This window comes from Octodon degus, unplaced genomic scaffold (genome assembly GCF_000260255.1).
Source record: "Octodon degus isolate 3935 unplaced genomic scaffold, OctDeg1.0 scaffold00136, whole genome shotgun sequence".
In the NCBI taxonomy this organism is placed as follows: Eukaryota; Metazoa; Chordata; class Mammalia; order Rodentia; family Octodontidae; genus Octodon; species Octodon degus.
The window spans coordinates 6,967,432-6,986,685 of record NW_004524712.1 but is presented as its reverse complement, the minus strand read 5'-3'; the positions used below and the strand labels follow the sequence as shown (position 1 = coordinate 6,986,685).

General features: G+C 43.1%; 1 protein-coding gene across 8 annotated transcripts in view; it reads left to right on the top strand.

Annotated features, from left to right (window-relative positions):
* The first annotated feature begins 4,931 nt into the window (after positions 1–4,931).
* Positions 4,932–19,254, top strand: part of Nfrkb (nuclear factor related to kappaB binding protein) — a 41,801-nt gene continuing 27,478 nt past the window's right edge. For 3 of the 8 annotated variants that reach the window (XM_023701472.1, XM_023701473.1, XM_004641418.3), the window contains exons 1-6: positions 4,932–5,013; positions 7,342–7,496; positions 10,434–10,635; positions 16,693–16,820; positions 18,050–18,224; positions 18,733–18,870. In XM_023701472.1, the coding sequence (XP_023557240.1) occupies positions 7,362–7,496; positions 10,434–10,635; positions 16,693–16,820; positions 18,050–18,224; positions 18,733–18,870 (778 nt within the window). In that variant the 5' untranslated portion in view covers positions 4,932–5,013; positions 7,342–7,361. Of the gene's footprint in view, positions 5,014–5,678; positions 5,800–5,863; positions 6,011–7,341; positions 7,497–10,433; positions 10,636–16,687; positions 16,821–18,049; positions 18,225–18,518; positions 18,871–19,254 lie in introns of those variants that run through there. The other 5 variants (XM_023701470.1, XM_004641419.3, XM_023701471.1 and 2 more) reach the window with 5 other exon arrangements.

Here is a 19,254-nt window from a genome sequence, read left to right as displayed (position 1 = left end):
ACTAGCTTTGTGCAGTGCACGTGGTTCCAGCGGAGGTGCCAGGAGCCCATGTGCAGCCTTTGAGGCAAAGTGATGTTCTGTGTGCAGTCCTGCCTATAGGCCCTTCTTCCTAAGAATGAGGGCCCCTGGGATTGAGCTTCCAGAAAGGGAGAGGGGGCCAGGGATGGAGAGGCTTAAGTGCCTGTCTGGCAAACACAAGGTCCAGAGTTTGATCCCTGGTACCAAAAAAACTCCAAACAAACCAAACAGAAATGAGTAAGGTCTCTCTCAAGGGAATAAAAGCCAGAGAGCAGAGCTGAAGCAGCAGACCCAAAATGTGAGATACTTCTCAAACTGTTATGCAGATTCCTACAAACTCAGAGGCTACCTGTTATTAGAATCTGCTACTCATACATTTTCCTGCATATTGCAGAAGTGCCAGGTGCCGCCAGCTCACAGTACTCACTGAGTTCCCATCATCCTCAATCTCTCAACCCTAAGCCACTCCCCTCTTCACAAATTAATAAAACCTAGATTTGGCCCTCAGGCAGGCTTTTGATCTAGTTAGTCTTTGTTCTGTTTTAGGACCCCTTGGCTCCCCACAACTGCAGGTGCGTTTCTGTCTATTCTTGACATGGGTTGCATTAGAAGTGATAGATTACAATTTTCTTGTAAGGATTCCAATAAATTTCCCCTGAGATTACAATTTATAAACTTCAGGCCACTGTGAGGTCTGGAGATGCCTAAAGCCCGAGGCACAAACTTGTGATCCTTGTGCCTCAGCCTCCCAAAGTGCTTTGATGATAGGCGTGTACCACCACATTTGGCTAACGACTGCTGTTTAATTCTTTGTTTCCAGTTTGACATTTAAGAAGCTCCAGCCTACAAATAAGAAAACTGAACAAACTAAAAAAATCATGTCTAGGGCCAGCCAAATAGCTCAGCGGATTAACATGCAGGGGCTGGGGGTTCAATCCTCAGGCCTGCGGTGCCAACCCCACCCCTGCACTGAGATGGCAATTGAGACTGGGCATGGTGGCACACACCTGTAATCCCAGCTTTTGGGAGGCTGTAAATGGATGGATCACTATCTCACTCTGATCTGATAGTGAGATCCTGAACACCCTGTAGATCCTTCCCTAAAAAAAAAAAAAAAAAAATTAAGACTTAAACCCACTAGAGAAATGAAGCTCCAAGCAAACTGCTGCCCTCCAATTGGAGAGACTGAGCAGAAACCTCTAAAGGAACAGTGGCAGGGCAGGAAACCCTGGACTGTACCGGATGAAGTGCTGAAGGCTCAGTATGAACAGGTCTCAGTCATGAAAACCTCAGTGGGGACGGAGTCATGGAGACGAGTTTTTTCTGAGTTTTACCAAGTTTTCACAATGTCGTTGGAGAAAAATCCCCTTTGCCTGGAAGAGAGAGGGGAAAGATAGCCATTTTGCATACAGTGCCAGAGCACTGTGTTTCTTAAAGACTGGTCCTTGGAGAAACTGATTTCCAGAGCCTAACACACAGGGCTTTTATCTGAGCCTAAATGATCTGGGAGAAGGGATATATCCAACTGCAGCTATGTATAGCCGTCCTTTCCCATTTAAGGGGGAGAAAACTGGGAAGCATTGGTGAAGGTATTGTCTAAAGATGGGGTCACAGAAGTCCAGGCTAGGGCAACAAAACATTTCCTTCCCCCACACTTAAAACCATCTTATTAGAACCATCTAAAGGCCTACTTCGCTACATTCTTTGCAACATGTACTTCATGTGCATCTATTAAAAAATAGAAAAAATTACAAGGTATACCAGAAGACCAAAACACCAGTTTAAAGAGAGACAGGGCAAATATCAGCTAAGGTATCAGAAAGATGGTGCAATGACCAAGCAAGTTGTTGCAGTCACTTGTGACAACCCTAACAAAACAAAAGATCACCAGATCCATAGCCTTATGCAAAGGTTTATAAACTACTACAAGGAGATCTCCCTGTTAATTAGAAAATTCAACCTTTACCAGAACCATCTTTTTATTCTTGTGGTCAAGGGTTATTGTTTCAATATTTTAGGTAATGTCCATTTTGACCTTTAAAAACTCTCTTCTCCTTTGCTGATGTCAAATTTGTAGCCTAGTATTTGAAGGGAAAATAAAGCACTTCTGCCTAAAAAAGGAAACAAACTTTCTCTTGCCTCAACCTCTTTGAATACACTTATAGTTGATTTTGGTGTGCATATTCCAAAAAAGAAATACTAAAAGACAAATACAGTGCAACAGAAGTGAAGAATATTTTCAGCAAACTTACTAGTAGGCTAGACAGAGTTGAGAAAAGAATTTTTAGTATTATTATTATGTATTTAGTACAGGGTCTCACTACAGAGATTGGATTTGTAGTGATTCTCCTGTTTTCAGCCTCCTGAGTGTTGGGATTACAGGTGCGCGCCACCATGCCCAGTCTGGAGGTCTCAGGGTGCCCCAGGGGCGGGCCGATAGGCACGTGGTAGATCAAACCTGGTCCCTGCATCTGCCTAAGCAGGCGCTATAATCTGCTGAGCTATCTGGCTGGCCCAGGAAAGAATTTTTGAGTTTGAGATTATCACAACAAAATTTTGAAACTAAAGAGCACATACATGGGGAAAAGCAACATACAATCCAAGAACTGGGGGAAGACTATGAAAGGTATACCTTAGACCAGAAAGAGATGAGGCAATAAATGTAGCTACTTGCTGTGTACCAGAAGAGGAGTATGCTTGGCAAGTGTTTCCTTGTCACACACAAGAACCTGGACTACTTTTTTGCCTATTCGACTGTAACACTTCAAGAAGTAAAGGAACTGCCATGCATCCAGACAATGGAGTATTATTCAGTGCTATAGAGAAATGATCTAGCCATGAAAAGTCATGGAGAGAACTTAAGTGCATACTGAGTGAAAGAAGCCAGTTATAAAATCCTTACCTATCAGTTTGATTTTTATTTGTGTGTGTGTGTGTGTGGCTGGGTCGCCCACCATGGGGGCGGGGCTGGTGTGGCATGTGGTTCAGGCTCCCTATCAGTTTGGAAAGCACCTGGGAATAAATGCATCATACTATATATGCACAAAGTTGGCACACTCCCATTCCCTTGCCCAGCTACTGCAAGAGAAAATTGGGGTAAACATATCCATGGTAAATGCAGGCCTTCCATTGAAGGTGATGAATGAAGCAAAGGACATGTCCTCGCCAGAGAAAAGGGCTTGGCTTTCCAAAAGGCCAGACAGTAACTCAGAATGAATGGAATGGGGGAAGCAGGTTCTAAAGAAAATCAACTGACAGGTAGGCCACAGGAGGTGGGTGAGAAGGAGGGGGGCATGGAGGAGAGGTGGAGCAGAGCCCAGGGCTTTGTCCATCACCCTGTCACTCACCTCAACTTTGAACCCCTGGAGTGGGATGAGATTTGGGACTAAGAGTCACTAAGCTTCTTTCGTCTCTAATTTTATGGCTCCATGAACCCATGGGCTGCAGTGGCCATTCTGTTGAGTTTTTAGTCTCTAGGAGTGAAGAAACCATGCTTTGGGAGTGAGACTGGGTAGCTTTATGGACAACATCGATGCAGAGGTGGATGCATTTCCCAGTGATGGGGTTTTGGACTTTAAAGACACTCTTGGAAAATTTCCAAGAGATATTCCCTGTATTAAAAAAAGGAAAGAAGGGCTGGGGAGATAGCTCAGAGGCATAGGTACCTGCCTAGTGAGTGCAAGGCCCTGAGTTTGCCCTCTGGTACCAAGAAAATAAAAAAAGTAAAAAAAAAAGATAAATAAATAAAAATAAACAAATAAATAAAGGAAAGAAAAAGGAAAACTACAAGTGGAATTGTTCTATTTCCTTCTGAGAGAGGCAAAACTAGACAGGCATGGTGGCACACACTAGACCAAACAAAGCAGCTAATCAGAAGCCTCCTGGGGTAGTGCAGAGACTGGGATGAATGGGTGGAGCATGGATGTTTGTAGGGCAGTGACACTGTAATTTGTAAAGGTGGATAATGATATAAAGTGTAGATTCATCAGTTTTATGAATTGTACCACTCTGGGGGATTTTGATAATGTAGACAGGCTATGTATGTGGGAGAGGTAAAGTGGGATATGGTAAATATGATTTAAAAATTTTTTTGAGACAGGGTCTTGCTATGTAGTCCAAGCTGGCCTTGAACTCACTGTGTAGCCCAGGCCGGCCTTGAACTGGTGGTGATCCACCTCCTCAGCCTCCCCAGTGCTGGGATTTTAATCACATGTCACCTCACCTGGCAAGAAATCTCTAATCTCTATGCTAAATTTTGCTATGAAATAAAAACTGTTCTAAATGACTTCTTTCTCAGTACTAAGGATTAACCCAGAAACTTTTCACTACGCTGCACTCCTATTTTTTTTTTTTTTTTTTTTTGTTCCTATTTTTCACTGAGACAGGTCTTGCTAAAGTTCTGAATGCCTAGGCTGGATTTGAATTTGTCATCCTCCTCTCTCAGCCTCCCAGAGAGCAGGGATTACAGGCATGAAACAGCACTCCCGGCTGCCACGCGGTGGCAGAGGGACCACCGAGCCTCGAGAAACCGCGATTTCTTTGACTGTAAAATGAGCACTATTCGTGCATAGTGCCTGCGGCTGCAGGGCCAAGAGTATAGTCAGAAAGTGGTTAGCAAGTGTCTGGGACACGGGACGCTCTCGACACACGTTCCCTTCCAGAGCCATGCTTTGTGCCTGAAAACGAAACCGAACCTTTCTGCCTGCCGGAAGCTCCGAAAGCAGGTGAGACGCGCGCCACCGCCGCAGTCACCAACCACACGCCTTCGCGACGAGCTCCAGCCCAGCGCCGCCCGCGCCACTTTCGCTCCCGCCGCGCCGCGCCCCGCCCCGCCTAGACCACGCCCCCATATGACCCCGCCCCCGGGCGGGCCCCGCCCCTTCCGCCGCCGCAGCTCCGAGCGTGCACGCACGCAGACGCTTTCGGGAGCGAGCGCGTCAGGGAGACGGGGTCGGGGCGGTGCAGCGGGCCGGGAGACCCGCTCCCGCGGCCCAGGTGAGGGCGGTGGGGCCTGTGAGAGAGGTAACAAGTGGCGGGTGGACGGAGGAAGCGGGTCCCGGCGGTCTCCGCCCCGGAGCCGCGGGGCGGCTGGCCGGGTGAGGAGGTTAGGGCCGGGCACGCGTGGAGGAGGGGCGGGCGTGGGCTGCGCGGGCCGACGCCGGGGTCTGCGGTCGGGGCGGCGCTGCGGGCGCGGAGGTCCCGCGGCCGCGTCGGCGCTTGAGGAGGGCCGGGGCAGGCCAGCCGGTTGCAGGGGAGAGGCCCGTGGGAAAGGGCTCCGTGGTCGAGTGAGGAAGTCCGGGGCTCCCCGAGGCTTAGAAACTCGGGGCTTCCGCAGTTCCAGCCCCTTGCTGGCCGCTTGCTTTTTGCATTTGAAGATGCTGTTCGGAATAGTATCAGGGTCGAGCTGTCACCATTTAGCTACACGCGCGCCGTGGCAGTGGAAACCCGGGAGCAGGTTGTGTGCATAAGTGTCAGAAAGGACGCGCACTTTGCAGGTAGTGTGTTCGTGCCGGTTCTGCCGAGAGGACTCTCTTCGGAGCATCAGGTTGCTTCTGTGCTTTCTCCCCACCTGTTTCAAAGGTGGAATTCTGCGTCCCACGTCATTCCTCCTCACCTCCTCTTCATACCGTGTGGCCGTGTGTGGGCACCGCTGCTTGCAGGTCTACCCGGCCGCTTTAGTCCGACGCTCATCTTACACGGTATCTTTACACACATCTGAAACCGCTTCAAGAGAACTTGACATAGTTTTGTGGAAAAGTGTTCCTTTTAGTTGTAGTATAGGTATGCGTCTTATTTATTTATTTATTTATTTATTTTTGGCGGAACCAGGGATTGAAATGTGTCTTATTTAAAAGATTTGGAAGAAGTACCTACAGTAAATTAAATAAATGAGATTATTCATTGCCCAGATTCTAAGATTGGAATTAATCGTAGGGAGGACTTGGTCTGATGCCTCTTTATTTTACAAATAAGGAAATTGATGCCTGGTGAGGTAAGATTTGTGTTTTGACTGAGTCTGTTCTTTTCTATGTTTTAGTGAGCCCTTAGGCCATTGAGGAGGTAAGGGGAAAGAACTTAGTAAATGCTTGTAGAGGACTGAGTTCAGGCTTCCCGTGGTGCTGTGGTCATTGTGCTGCCTCTTCTCCTCCACTGTACACCTGCTTACAACCATCAGCATATTGAGATGCACTCTGAAAATGTCTCAGGATGTACTTTTCTAATGGTGGTCGGCAGTGTTCGATTTTTATAGGAAGGACAAAAACAGAAATTTTTGTGGTTATAAAGATCAGATGTATAAACTAATTGTATTGACCAGTGACTTTACTGGTGATTGTGGCCAGGTGCTTGGAGCCTCAGGAGCTTACACAGATCAATAAAGCCATATTAAGAATATTTCTTTTTTAATTAAATTGAGAGTTTATGGGAGAGGTATTGTGCATATAATGTTGAGAATATTAGGTTGCGGGCAAGCAGATAAAAGTTTCAAACCTGCCTTTGGGATTGGGCAGGTTACCTGCTTTGTTTTTTTTTTTTGGAAGGAGGGGAGTTTGGTTTTTTGAGACAGGGTCTTGTTTTGTAGTGCGTGCAGGCCAGCCTTGAATGCACCACGTAGCTCAGGCTAGCCTCTCTCAGCGTCCCAAGTGCTGGGATCATAGGCGTGCAACCCAGCTACTTACCTACTTTGATCCTCAATTTTATTATCTATAGAACCAGTGTCATAAGTACATTTGTAAAAGTCAGATGAGGTATGTGAACGGTCTGGGACTTAGTAGGTCTTCATGAAGTAACTGAGTTACTTTACCTATGAGCTTACTAATAGTATGTGGATTTATAACTAGCATTGTAACAAGAATTGTTAAAACGGGGCTGGGGAGATAGCTCAGTAGAGTAAGTGCTTGCCAGGCAAGCACAGGGTCCTGAGTTCAATCCCCGGTACCGCAAAACAAAAAAGAATTGTTAAAACAACTATTAAACAAATTACTTGGGATTGGAGAGATTATTGACCTGGGAACTTTAAATTATGGACTAATTTGCTTATCATTTAATTTCTGAGTTTCATTTTATGCTTTTGCAAAATGAGAGTATAAGAAATTTATGAATTTAGGAGTTACTGTAGAAGCATTTTGAGAAAAGAACCCTCCTAGGAAAGACATGAAAATTCTTCTGGGACTACAGTATGGATACAAAGGAGAATGGGTTATCTTAGGGTAGAAGGATAGATGTAAGAATAGATTTAAGGTTGAATATATTCTAGAAGAGTGTTAATATCAACTACATTCTAAGATTTCTTCTTTCTGCCTCAAAATGCATGTATGTGTCTAGGGTACAGTGGAGAAACAGTAATGGATTCCTTGGACCATATGCTGACAGACCCTCTGGAACTCGGCCCGTGTGGAGATGGCCATGGAACCAGGATTATGGAGGACTGCTTGTTAGGAGGCACTAGAGTTAGCCTGCCCGAAGACCTTCTGGAGGACGTAAGTAGTAATGTCATAAACATTGCCCCTCTGCCAGCTTCCTCAGGAAAGAACCTGTGCCATTCTACAAGCTTGCAGTCTTTCAGGATTCTTGTCTTTCTAAAAAATATTCAAGAGGCCAGGTATAGTGGGACATGCCTGTAATCCTAGCACTTGGGAGGCTGAAGCAGGAGGATTATCACAAATTTGAGGCCAGCCTAGGTTACATAGTGAGAACCTGTCTCCAAAAATAAAAAAGGCCAAGGAGATAGCTCAGTGGTCTTAAGTGCCTGCCTGGCAAGTGTAAAGACCAGGTGTGGTGGTGCATGCCCTAATGCCAGCACTGGGGAGGCTGAGAGATGAGGATCACTACAAGTCTGAACTGCGTAGTGAGACCCTGTATTGAATAAAATAAAAAGAAAAAAAAAATTTTAAAAATTCAGGCAGACTGATACCTCATTTTTATTTTAAAGCATGTCTACTTAGTATTCTGATTAAAGAAAGAATATGAGCTACAGTCTGCCTGTTTAAAAACATGGCAGAATAACTTGATAGCATCATATAAGCTCTGTTTTTAATGAAACAATTCTTGTTAATTTAAAAAACTATGTATTTTTAAGAGAATTATATATGTGTTTATTTAAAATGGTTATCCTGTTGTGAATCGTTAAACAAAACCCTGACATAGTCCCTCTATCCGCAAGGTAACTCCCTGGTTAGAATGTGTCCTGAGATAGGATTTCAAGATGCCTTTGGCCGTGTGCAGAGCAAGATGTGTAATCATTGTTTCTAAGGTGGCTGCTATTTATTAAGCGCTTATGTGCAAGGCACCGTGTACATGGAACATTGATTTAAGCATCTGCGTTCCTTGACTTGCTGTATTGGGAGCACACAGATAGATGGAGACTGTAACAAGCAGTTGCTTGTGCGTCACTCTGCTTTACAATATAATTTATTTCAGTTGCATTTGTTTAGATTCTCTTTAACAGTACGTTGGTAGGTAAAATGGAAGCCACCATTGTGTGTTTATGTGATCCTTTCACCTGTACAGCACTTGTACTGCTGTTGTATATATCCCCCCCTTTTTTTTTTTGAGATGAGGTGTAGCCATGTTGTCCAGTCTTGCCCATTTTTCCTTGAATATTCTTACAAGAAAAGCTCTTTAGTCAGCACTTAAGAAAAAAAAAAATTAAGCGTCTGTTCTGTGCCAGAGGCTGGGAAGAAAATGGGATGCAGAGCTAGGCTTGTAGGAGAGGTCCTCGGACATGAAATCAGAGTTGCTATGGATGCATCTGTGCACGGATGCTGGTTGCGTTTCCTCGTTTCCTGCTTAAACCCTTCGCATGGCTTTCCTTTGTCTTTAGGATTAAGTTAATGGTTAACAGTTTACAAATGCAGTGCTTCTCCCTGCTGTCTTCTGCCTCCTGCATTCTCTCTGTTGCTGAGTTTGTTTTTTGGTTTGGGGCAGGAGTTTGAGTTGATTATTGTGCTATTTTGCCCAAACTAATCTTGAACTTATGAGTTCCCACCTCAGTTCACTGAAAAGGTAGGTCTAGATGAAACTGTCTAGCTCACATGCATGTTGTACTGTTGCTTAAAGTGTATATACAGAGTCTGCCAAAAAATGTATATCAGCAAAAGGAAAATGTGTGTATTTTAATACTAAGTTAATTGCAGCATCATGAGATTAATACAAGTTATCTTTGACCTCCACAATTACAAGAGATGCTTGCAAGGGTGGCCATTAGCTTCCAGATACTAGTGTGGCCAACTGCTGAACTGTGTATATGTTTTTGGGGCAGACTCTGTATGTACACTTCAGACAACAGTCAAACGTGCATGTGAGCTAGACAGTTTGGTGTATGCCTGTCCTTTGAGCTACTCAGTGGGCTGAGGGGGGAACTTGGAAGTTCAAGATTAGTTTGGGCAATATCATGTGATAATCATTTCAAGCGCCCACCCCAAACCCAAAGCAAACTCAGCAACAGAGATACACTTAGACAAAACAAGGGAAAAAATGCACACGCATCCCCTGCCTAAGGTAGTAACAGGAGTACCATTTAACCTCTCTCCATCTTCTTTCCATTCTTCCAGAGGTCTCTGCTAACCTTTCCTTTGTTTTTATGGTTTTGCTCTGTGAATTTCTTAACTCCTTTTCCATCATTTTTTCCTTCCCTCATCTTTTTACTTTTCTTAGATATCCACCTCTGATGGGCCTTCTCCGGCTCTGTATGATTCTGTCCACGTTCTCACTTCTACACTGCTTGAAAATGATGTGTGTGTTCCCCTCACCCTTCTTAGCATGTGTGGCAGTGTAGCAGGGAGACTTTGCCACCTGTGTAGCCAGTGTGTAGCAGGGAGTTAAACTCAACTCCACCCTACTGCTCTCACTGTTAGCAGTGACCTTGGCTCAGGTTGTTTCCCCATGTTTGTCTTTTCTTCTTAGTTTGAGGTGACGTCAGATGTTTACTATCATTCTCTTATTGACAGATGTATTCCAAATGGGAATCTTTCTACAGAAATAATTTTCCTTTGAATTATTATTTACTATGGATGCCAGGTTGTGCGTTACATGTCATCTTCAGAATTTCTCAGTTTGGGCTGCCAAGATAGCTCGGCAGACTGTACAGTGCCTGCTTAGGCAAGTGTAAGGACCATGGTTCGATCCCCAGCACTGCATGATGCGCCAGCCACTGCCACCCCAAGGGCAGGCTGAGCTGGGCAAAAAAAAAAAAAGTTTCTAAGTTTGAGAATTGAGTAAAGATCATTGTAAATTCTAGTCTGTTTAAAAATCTTGGGTGCAGTGATGTTTGCATTGCAAATGTGAATGTCCTGAAAGCCACCGTACTGTACACTTAGAAATGATGAGGTATGTATTATGTACCTTCCTATGTGCGAACACACACAAACTTAAACACTTATTTTTCTGTTGTTTGCTTTTTCCCTAAATCCTTCCAGCCTGAGATATTCTTTGATGTTGTCAGCCTCTCCACGTGGCAGGAAGTACTAAGTGACCCTCAGCGTAAACACCTGCAGCAGTTTCTGCCTCACTTTCCCTCAGACAGCATGGAGCAGCAGAATGAGCTCATCCTAGCCCTGTTTGGTGGGGAGAACTTCCGCTTTGGAAACCCTCTGCACATCGCCCAGAAACTTTTCCGAGGTCTGTACCTCTCACCCTTCTGTTTTTGATAGCGTGGTGGGTGGGGACACATTCTCTGACACAGACGTGCCTTTCTTTTATTCATTCTCATGTATAGGAGGCTAAGCCAACTCGGAGTGCTTTTGTTTTTTTTGCGGAACCGGGGATTGAACTCAGATCCTTGCATTTGCCAGTCAAGCGCTTATCCTACTGAGCCATCTCCCCGGTCCCTCGGAGTGCTTTTGAGTAATTCCTTACTACCTACAGTATTGCTCTTTAAATGAAATTTTATTAACATAAATAGAAAATACCTAATACAAACTCATCTGTGATACTACCACCCAAACCAAGGAATAAAACAATCCCAACATCTCTAAATTGCTCTTAACAAGAAGTCTGAAATTTAAAAAAAACAAAACAAAAAGCAGCTTGCCAGTTACTTTTTTTCCCTCTATAGAAAAAGTGATCTTTCAGCACCAAGGCTCTGAACTTCTATATCTTTTACTGAAGAATTCTCCCACAAGAAATTTAATACTGAACAAATAATATCATATAATATTCCATGTTGAAATTTTCTTAACTATTCCTGAAATGTCCTTTTTAAGTTGCTGTTTATTTTTTATTTACATATGTATATATGTATTTATTTATTTTGGCAGAACCGGGGATTGAACTTAGGCCCTTGTGCGTGCCAGGCAAGCACTTATTCTACTGAGCCATCTCCCCAGTTCCCTTTTGTTGCTGTTTAAATCCAGGTCTGTTAAGGTTTTATGCGTTGTTAGGGTCTTAATTCTGGTTAGCTGTGAATTGAGGATCCCTGGCCTTTTTATTTCTAGACACTGGCATTTTTGCAGAGCCCTAGACACTTGACCTTTAAAATGCCTTGCTTTCTGGGAATTTGCCTGCTTGTTGCTCCATGGTTAGTTTTGTATCCAGTGCTTTTGGCAAGGGTGCTGTCATGCAAGTACCTTCTGGCTGTGTCACCTCAGGAGCTACATGTGTGAGTTCTCTGTTACTGGCAATGCCATGTGTGATTATGTTGTTAAGCTATGTTTCCCATCCCTCTGACTCTGATTGCAGAGGTGCCTGCACTTCTTTATTGTTAAGAGGGCCGTGGAGAGAGCTAAATGGAGATAGCTCAGCAGTCTAAGCTCCTGCCTATGCAAGCGCAAGGACCCATGTTCAATCCCTAGTAGCCATACTGGCCCTACTGTGGGCCACTAAGACTGGGTGTGGTGGTACACACCTGTGATTCCAGTACTGGGGAGGCTGAGCTGCATGGTGAGACCCTGTAACAAGTATATAAGACAAAAATAAATAAATAGGAAATCTGTGGGGAGATACTTTTTCTTTTCCACATATTATTTATTTTAAAGAGTCCAGAACTCAGAGATATTGTGAAATGTAGAAAGAAGTCTCCCATGGGAGAATGACTAAATAATACACCACAGCCTTTTCACTGGCCTAAGCATCATGCACAGTCAAAAGTAAGAATAAAAATTGAATATATAAGGTGACTTGGACTGACAGGAATCAGATGGGATAGAACTGTTTCTCTCTCTCTCTCTCTCTCTCTCTCTCTCTCTCTTTTTTTTTTTTTTTTTTTTTTTGGTGGAACTGGGGATTAAACTCAGGCCCTTGAGCTTGCCAGAGAAGCGCTTATTCTACTGAGCTATCTCCCCGGCCCCTAGAATCCTTTCTTGTAAACAGTTTATGACCACTTTCAGTCCAAAGGATATTAAACAAATGGAGAGTTCATAGTGAAGAAGTTAGAATATCTATGAGCAACACTGGAAGAGTTTTTCCTCAACTAAAATACTTTAAAGAATTTAAATACAAGAAAATGTCTGGAAACACGTCAGTTCCTCTAGTAACCTAGAAATACATGAAAGAACTACCAAAGAGAAATGCTGCATAAGTGATGTGAGCATGCACTGTTTTTTTGGTTTTCTTTGGCGGAACCAGGGATTGAACTCAGCCCCTTGCGCTTGCCAGGGAAGCACTTATTCACTGAGCTGTCTCCCCGCTATGTGATACCCATGACATCACCGAACCTAGAGTATCGTGGGTGTTGGTATAAGAAGAGGACATGAGAAATCTCCATTTTTACATGAAACTTCATTAAACATGACCTTGTTTAGAGTAGAAATTCATAGGAATATATAGTATATTCACTGTATAGTTTTGGGATGGGAATACTGGTAGTCATTTTAGTTTATTTTGCAAGTAAGCATGGCATTGTGAGAAGACATTAACATAACTGATGGACAATAATTGTCAGTTGCACTGCACATTCAAATGCATATTGTATCAATCCCTGTGAACGTACAGTCACCTCAGGTATAACTCCTAGTTTTCAGATTCTTTTTCCACTTTTCATATAGTTGAAACGTGAATAGTGAGTTCTATAAAATTAGGTAGCAATTATTCCTCCAGAAAATATGCCAGCAGAGGAGACATCCTAAAGCATAAATACTGTAAACTTAGTTTTAAAGAAGGTGTCTGGATTAAGTAACTTAGTTCTCTTTTAAGAATATACGTTACGCTTGTATAATTCTGTGCCTTCTCATAAGCAGCAGCATGACAATTTAATATCGATTCTTTTTTTTACTTTTTGTAATCTTTATTTATTTTTTGGTAGGACAGTTTCAATAATTAACACATTGCATACTCTCTTCCTAGTGGTTAAGTGCTGTACAAGATGCAGACATCATATCCTATTTACAAACACCATTAGAACACATCCCTCTATTCATTAAGAAAATGTAATTATATATCTATCCTAACCACTTTGAATACACAGATACAAAATGGACATTCATCTGTATCCCCTTTTTTTGTTAAGTTCCTTTATTTGAATATTATAGGTATGTAAACTCAGCAAAATATTCTAAAAGAGTTCAGTAGTTCATAATAGTATTGGGTCTTCCGCTTCACTGGCAGTGTCAGAAATTGTTGACCTGAGTCCCCTACAGCACGGCTTTACTTCTTATATTTTGTTTTTATACTTTTCTGCTGGATGGTGAAGACCAAGGTAAAGCAGGACCTATGCAACAAGAGTTGTAGCTTTTGGGTCTGATAAGGTCAGTGAAATCCTCTCAGGATTTATCCTGAGATCCTGTACCTCAGATTGTAGAACCTTTGTCAGTGTCAGCCATGTGGATGAGTCACGAATTCTTAAAAGTAGATGATAGCTGTCTTCATTTTGCATTGCTAGGTCTGCAGGTGAAAAGACATTTGTGTACATGGCAGCAGGCTCATTCTTCTGTAGGTTTTCTTGTTTCCTTTTGCTTTAGTAATTTTTCTGTAAACTCTCCTGAACTGAATTTTCTTGAACTGTTGTTGTTTTTCCCCTAACTTGTATTTAAGCTTTTCCTGCATGCTATCCATTATGCTAGCAACGATTTTTATTATTTTTTAATTTTTAAAAATTTTTTTTTGGTGGAACTGGGGATTGAACTCAAGCCCCAGCAAGCGCTTATTCCACCGAGCCATCTCCCCGGCTCCAACAATTTTTAAATAGGTGTCTTAGTTTATAATATTAGTAATGACTTCTGTATATGTCATTATACATGTTTGTTTTCAAATAATGTATAAATAACAAATATATTTATAATATTCTAAAAAAAATCCAAATATATCACAGCTTGATTAAAGTTAATAGCCGGTAAATAATTTTACATACTTTTTTCTGAATCAGCCAACAATGTCACATGTATAATATTTGTTGTTTTATATCAGTAACTTTTACTGTTTATGCTAAAAACCCAAATGAAAACTTTTTTTTTTCTGGAACTGGGAATTGAACTCAGGCTATAAAGAAGAGGTTTCTTTTCCCCCACAGACTCTTCAGCATTTGTTATTAGTTGATTTCTTTTCTTTTTTTTTTTTAAATGTATTTCGTACAGGGTTTCACTACACAGCTCAGACTTGTAGTGATCCTCCTGTTTCAGTCTCCCCAGCACTGGGATTACAGGTGTGTGCCTCCATGCTGGGTCTTGGTGGCTGACTGTTGGTTGCTGGCTGTTGGTGGCTGGCTGTTGGTGGCCAGCTTAGTGCACCTAGGGTGGAGTGGCCAGCACGGTATGTGGTACCGAGGGTTGAACCCTGGTCCAGACTACTGAGCTATCTCTGGGCTCTATAGGTTGATTTCTTGATGATAGCCATTTTTTCTGAGAGCTGAGATGGAATTTCATTGTTGTCTGACTTTGCATTTTCAGATGGCCAATAGTGTTGAACATTTTTTCATATATTTATGTTTGCATTTCTTCATCTGAGAAATGTGTATTCATCTCAGATGCCCATGTTTGGATTGTGTCCCTGAATTTTGGGGCTTGATTTTTCTCCCCCTTGTCTTTTTGAGGTAGGATCTCACTGTATAGTTCTGGCTGGCCTTGAGCTCACTGTGTAGCCCAGGCTGGCCTCTAAACTTCTGCCTCAGCCTCCTGAGTGCTGGGAGTACAGGTATGTGCCACCACATCTGGCTGGGGGCTTGATTTTTTTTTTTTTTTTTAATATATTTGGTTGTTGCAGGGTCTCACTATGCATCTTAGACCCAGTGATCCTTCTGCTTTCAGCCTCCCTAGTGTTGAGATTACAGGTGTGCACCACTGCTCTGTGGCGGGGCTGGCGCGGCATGTAGTGCTGGGGATCCCTGTGCTTGCCTAAGCAGGTGCTTTAGTTTGCTGAGTTATTTCATCAGCTCTGAGGGCTTGATTTTTTAAAAATTCTTTGTGTATTCTAGATAGAAGTCTTTTAAGTCTGATGGACAGTTGGCTAAAAATTTTTCCCTATTTGTGGGTTTTCTTTTTACTCTTCTGGAAATTTTTTTTGATGTGCAAAAATTTTTTCAATAAATGATTAAAAAGGTTGTTGATTTTTTAAAGTATTTCCCATGCAGTTTAGTTTTTATTCATAAACTTTGCTTACCTATGTGTCTTAAGATTTCTGCCTACTTTGTCTTATAGTAGACTTACTGTTTCTTTTTAATATTTGTTATACTAACCTTATTTCTTTAACCCCTGTCTTACCCTGTAGTTCTGCTTCCGTTGGTGATTCTTGCTCGAACAAACTGTTACCTCAGGTATTGCAGAGTGGTTTGGGGCAGTTCTTAAGTCACAGCCTGCCCTCTGGCCTGTGGAGAGGAGCATTTCTGGGTGATGCTCTGGCCTGATGCTCTGAAAAGCTGGAACAGCTTGAGTTGTTTTAAACTGGACAGCTTGACAGTTGCTTGAGACTGGAGCAAGCAACATTATCATTTCCAATTTCTCATCTTAAGGATCTAAAGTCAGCACCCTCTCCTTTGTGATGCTGAGGACTGAACCCAGGGTCTCTTGCATGCTAGGAATGTGTTGTACCATTGAGCTATACCCCAACTGCACTTTTTTTTGTTCTTAAAAGAGCAATTTTGTGAGATAGGATCTCACTGTGTTGCCCAGGCTGGCCCTGAACTCCTGGGCCAAGGTCCCCCTCTTGCCTCAGCCTAGTTTGGATTACAAACCTGCATTTTTCTCTCTTGATGGATTATTTAAGAGGAATTGTCCTTTGCAATTGGCAAAGGCCTGTTTCACCCAAGCTGGGGCCTCAGCTAGGAGTACCCTGTCTCATTGCCTGTGGAGTAGAGTGAGGGAAAGGGAAACCTCATTGGATTTAGAAGTGTTGTGTAAGGGTAGCATGCTTCCCCCCGATTACACAGTAGCCTGGTGAGGACACGGACAAGGAATGAGGCAGAAATTTCTGTATATTTTATTCTGATTAGTGTTGTATTTCTTTTTTCTTTCTTTCTTTCTTTTTTTTTTTGCGGAACCAGGGATTGAACTCAAACCCTTGCGCTTGCCAGGGAAGCGCTTAGTCTACTGAGCCATCTCCCCGGCCCCAGTGTTCTTTCATTACTAGTTTTAACATGGTCATTACGGTTGTTAGCCTTAATTGAACTATCACTGTTTTAAGCATTCCTTTACTTTTGGTTCCCTTTCCTGATTCTTATATTCATTTTGGTGTTTAGGTCTGTTACAACTATACCTTAAATATTAAGTATATGTTGACAGACGCATACCTACCTGTGCCTCTTTTTTTAAGATGGATACTTTAACCCCGAGGTGGTCAAATACCGGCAGCTGTGCTTCAAGTCCCAGTACAAGAGATACCTCAGCTCGCAGCAGCAGTACTTCCATCGGCTTCTGAAGCATATTCTTGCCTCCCGGAGTGTAAGTCCTGTTGAGAACTGGGTGCACAATGTGGCCAGTGAACTCACAGGTCTCATGACTTAAAGTAGTAGTTAGATGCAAAACATAGAAGAATCTACTAAGAGAAACATGGTGCTATTTAAACTATGCCTTTTTGTTTTATGATCAATTTCATTTTTCATTTTTATTTTTGGTACTGGAGATTGAACTCAGGATCTTATGCTTCCCAGGCAGGATTTACACTGCTGAGCTATCTCCTTGGCCCCTTATAATCAATTTTAAAATGTACTCTGATTTCAGAGGTGTTAAAACAGAGAAGAAAGTGCTTCCTGAAAGCTTAGCATGTGCAGGGTCCCAAATTCTATCCCTAGCACCACAATAAGCAAACAGAAAAACAATGCAAAACGTAACCTCACACAGCTAAACATGATAAACAGATTGATTGGAAATCTCTTACAGGTTATTGAGGAAAACTAGGATGACCTGAAAAGGATGTGCAGGTGCCGCACAGGCCTCTGTGTGCTGTGGTGGTCATGAACGTGAAGCCAGGTGGCCTCTGGGTTTCTTCTGGCCCGATAATTCTTAGAGGCACAGTGTTCTGAGTTATTAAAGCTTCACTAGAGGGCTGGGGCGATGGCTCAGTAGAATAAGCGCTTGCCTGGCAAGCACAAGGGCCTGAGTTCAATCCCCGGTTCTGCCAAAAAAAAGCTTCACTAGACAAATACAGCACTTGGTTGTCTAAAGTATGTATTTTCTTTGGAGTGGTTTATTCAGGTATTGGGTTTTCACCACATAATACAAATTGAGTATTTCTTATCTTAAATGCGTGGGGCCAGAAGTGTTTCAGATTTCAGATTTTTTTTCAGATTTGGGAATATTGCATACACATACTGGGGATGGGACCCAAGTGTAAACACACAGTTTATTTATATTTTACTTGCATCTTGTATACCTGGCCTAAAGGCAGTTTTACACACTTTTTAGTATGGGTATATTGACTTCTTTCTTTCTTTATGTATTTAGGACTCAGTGTACTCACAAAATTCTGGATTTTAGAGCATTTCAGATTTCAGAGTTTTTGATAAAATATGCCTAATCTGTCATCATTATATCCCATTTTGTTTGCACATAGTCACATATCTGTGACTTTCTTTGTGATCTTGAGAGGAGGGTGTTGAGTTTAATTTTAAAGAATGCACATCTTTCTGGAGCAAGCCTTGGGGATGACACGTACCCCTTCACTTTCCTAGGATCTGCTGGAGATGGCCCGCAGGAGTGGCCCAGCCCTTCCCTTCCGACAGAAGCGCCCTTCACCCTCCCGCAGCCCCGAGGAGCGGGAGTGGCGGACGCAGCAGCGTTACTTGAAGGTCTTGAGGGAAGTGAAAGAGGAGTGTGGTGACACAGCTCTGTCATCTGACGAAGAAGGTGAGTGTTCTTGGGTCCTTGGGACAGCTGGGTTATTGGAGCCAGAGGTAGCCATTCGCCCCCAAAGTAGCATCTGAGTTGTCTGGGGTGGAGAGTGGGACTCGTTAGCCCTGGGTCTTTGAGTTCCTGAGGCGTTGCCGTTAGTGGGACTGACTCCATGTCCTAGTTAGCCTGCGCTCGTGCGGCACTTGAGTTAGCCGAGCAGTGCTTGGACAAATCCCTGCAGGGCAGGGTCTCTCACAGTAGGCCTCTGGTCCATTGTACCACTTGAGAGAACTGCTTTTCCCCTTACAGGAGAGTAGTAGTGACTGTTGGCCTGCTGCAGTGCGACCCCATCACTCTGTTGAAGTCTCTCTTCCTGGAAAAGCCGTTTAAGTGACCTAAGTGTGCTCCAGCCCGCCTGGGGAAGGGTCAGAAAGGATTGTGGAACCCTGGCCTCCCTGTTGTTGACTTAGCCTTGTTGAACCTAAATGGCCACTTACCCAATCTCCCCTATTGGAGTCCACAGCCACGTTGGATTTACAAGAAAAATTTTCTTTTGAAGATCTCAGCTCATGGCTTCCGAGCTCTCCAGCACGTTCTCCTAGTCCCGCGGTACCCCTGAGGGTGGTGCCCACACTTTCTACCATGGATATGAAAACTGCAGGTGAGAGCTGAGCTTGGGCTGCGCTGTCCTGGGAACTTGCAGCGTAGAAGTGAGCGCTCCCTTGGAGGGAGGTGGGGACTTGATTTATACGTGCCAGAGGCAAAGCAGTGTTTATGATTAGGTGACATGGAGAGGTCTGTGTACTAGTCCACATTTTTACATGTACAGATAGGCCTGCCTTCTTTCATTTGTTAAAATTTTTTTATTAGTACGTGTTTACAGTATATAGTGATTATATTTTCATGTGGTCTGTTACATGTACATAGCGCAGCTTCCTCTTCCTTCCCTGTGTTCACTTCTTGATCCCTTTCTTAGTTGAGAAAGTGGTATCTCCTTACTTCTTATTATCTATCTTTTATGTTGAACTTTATTTGTATATATATG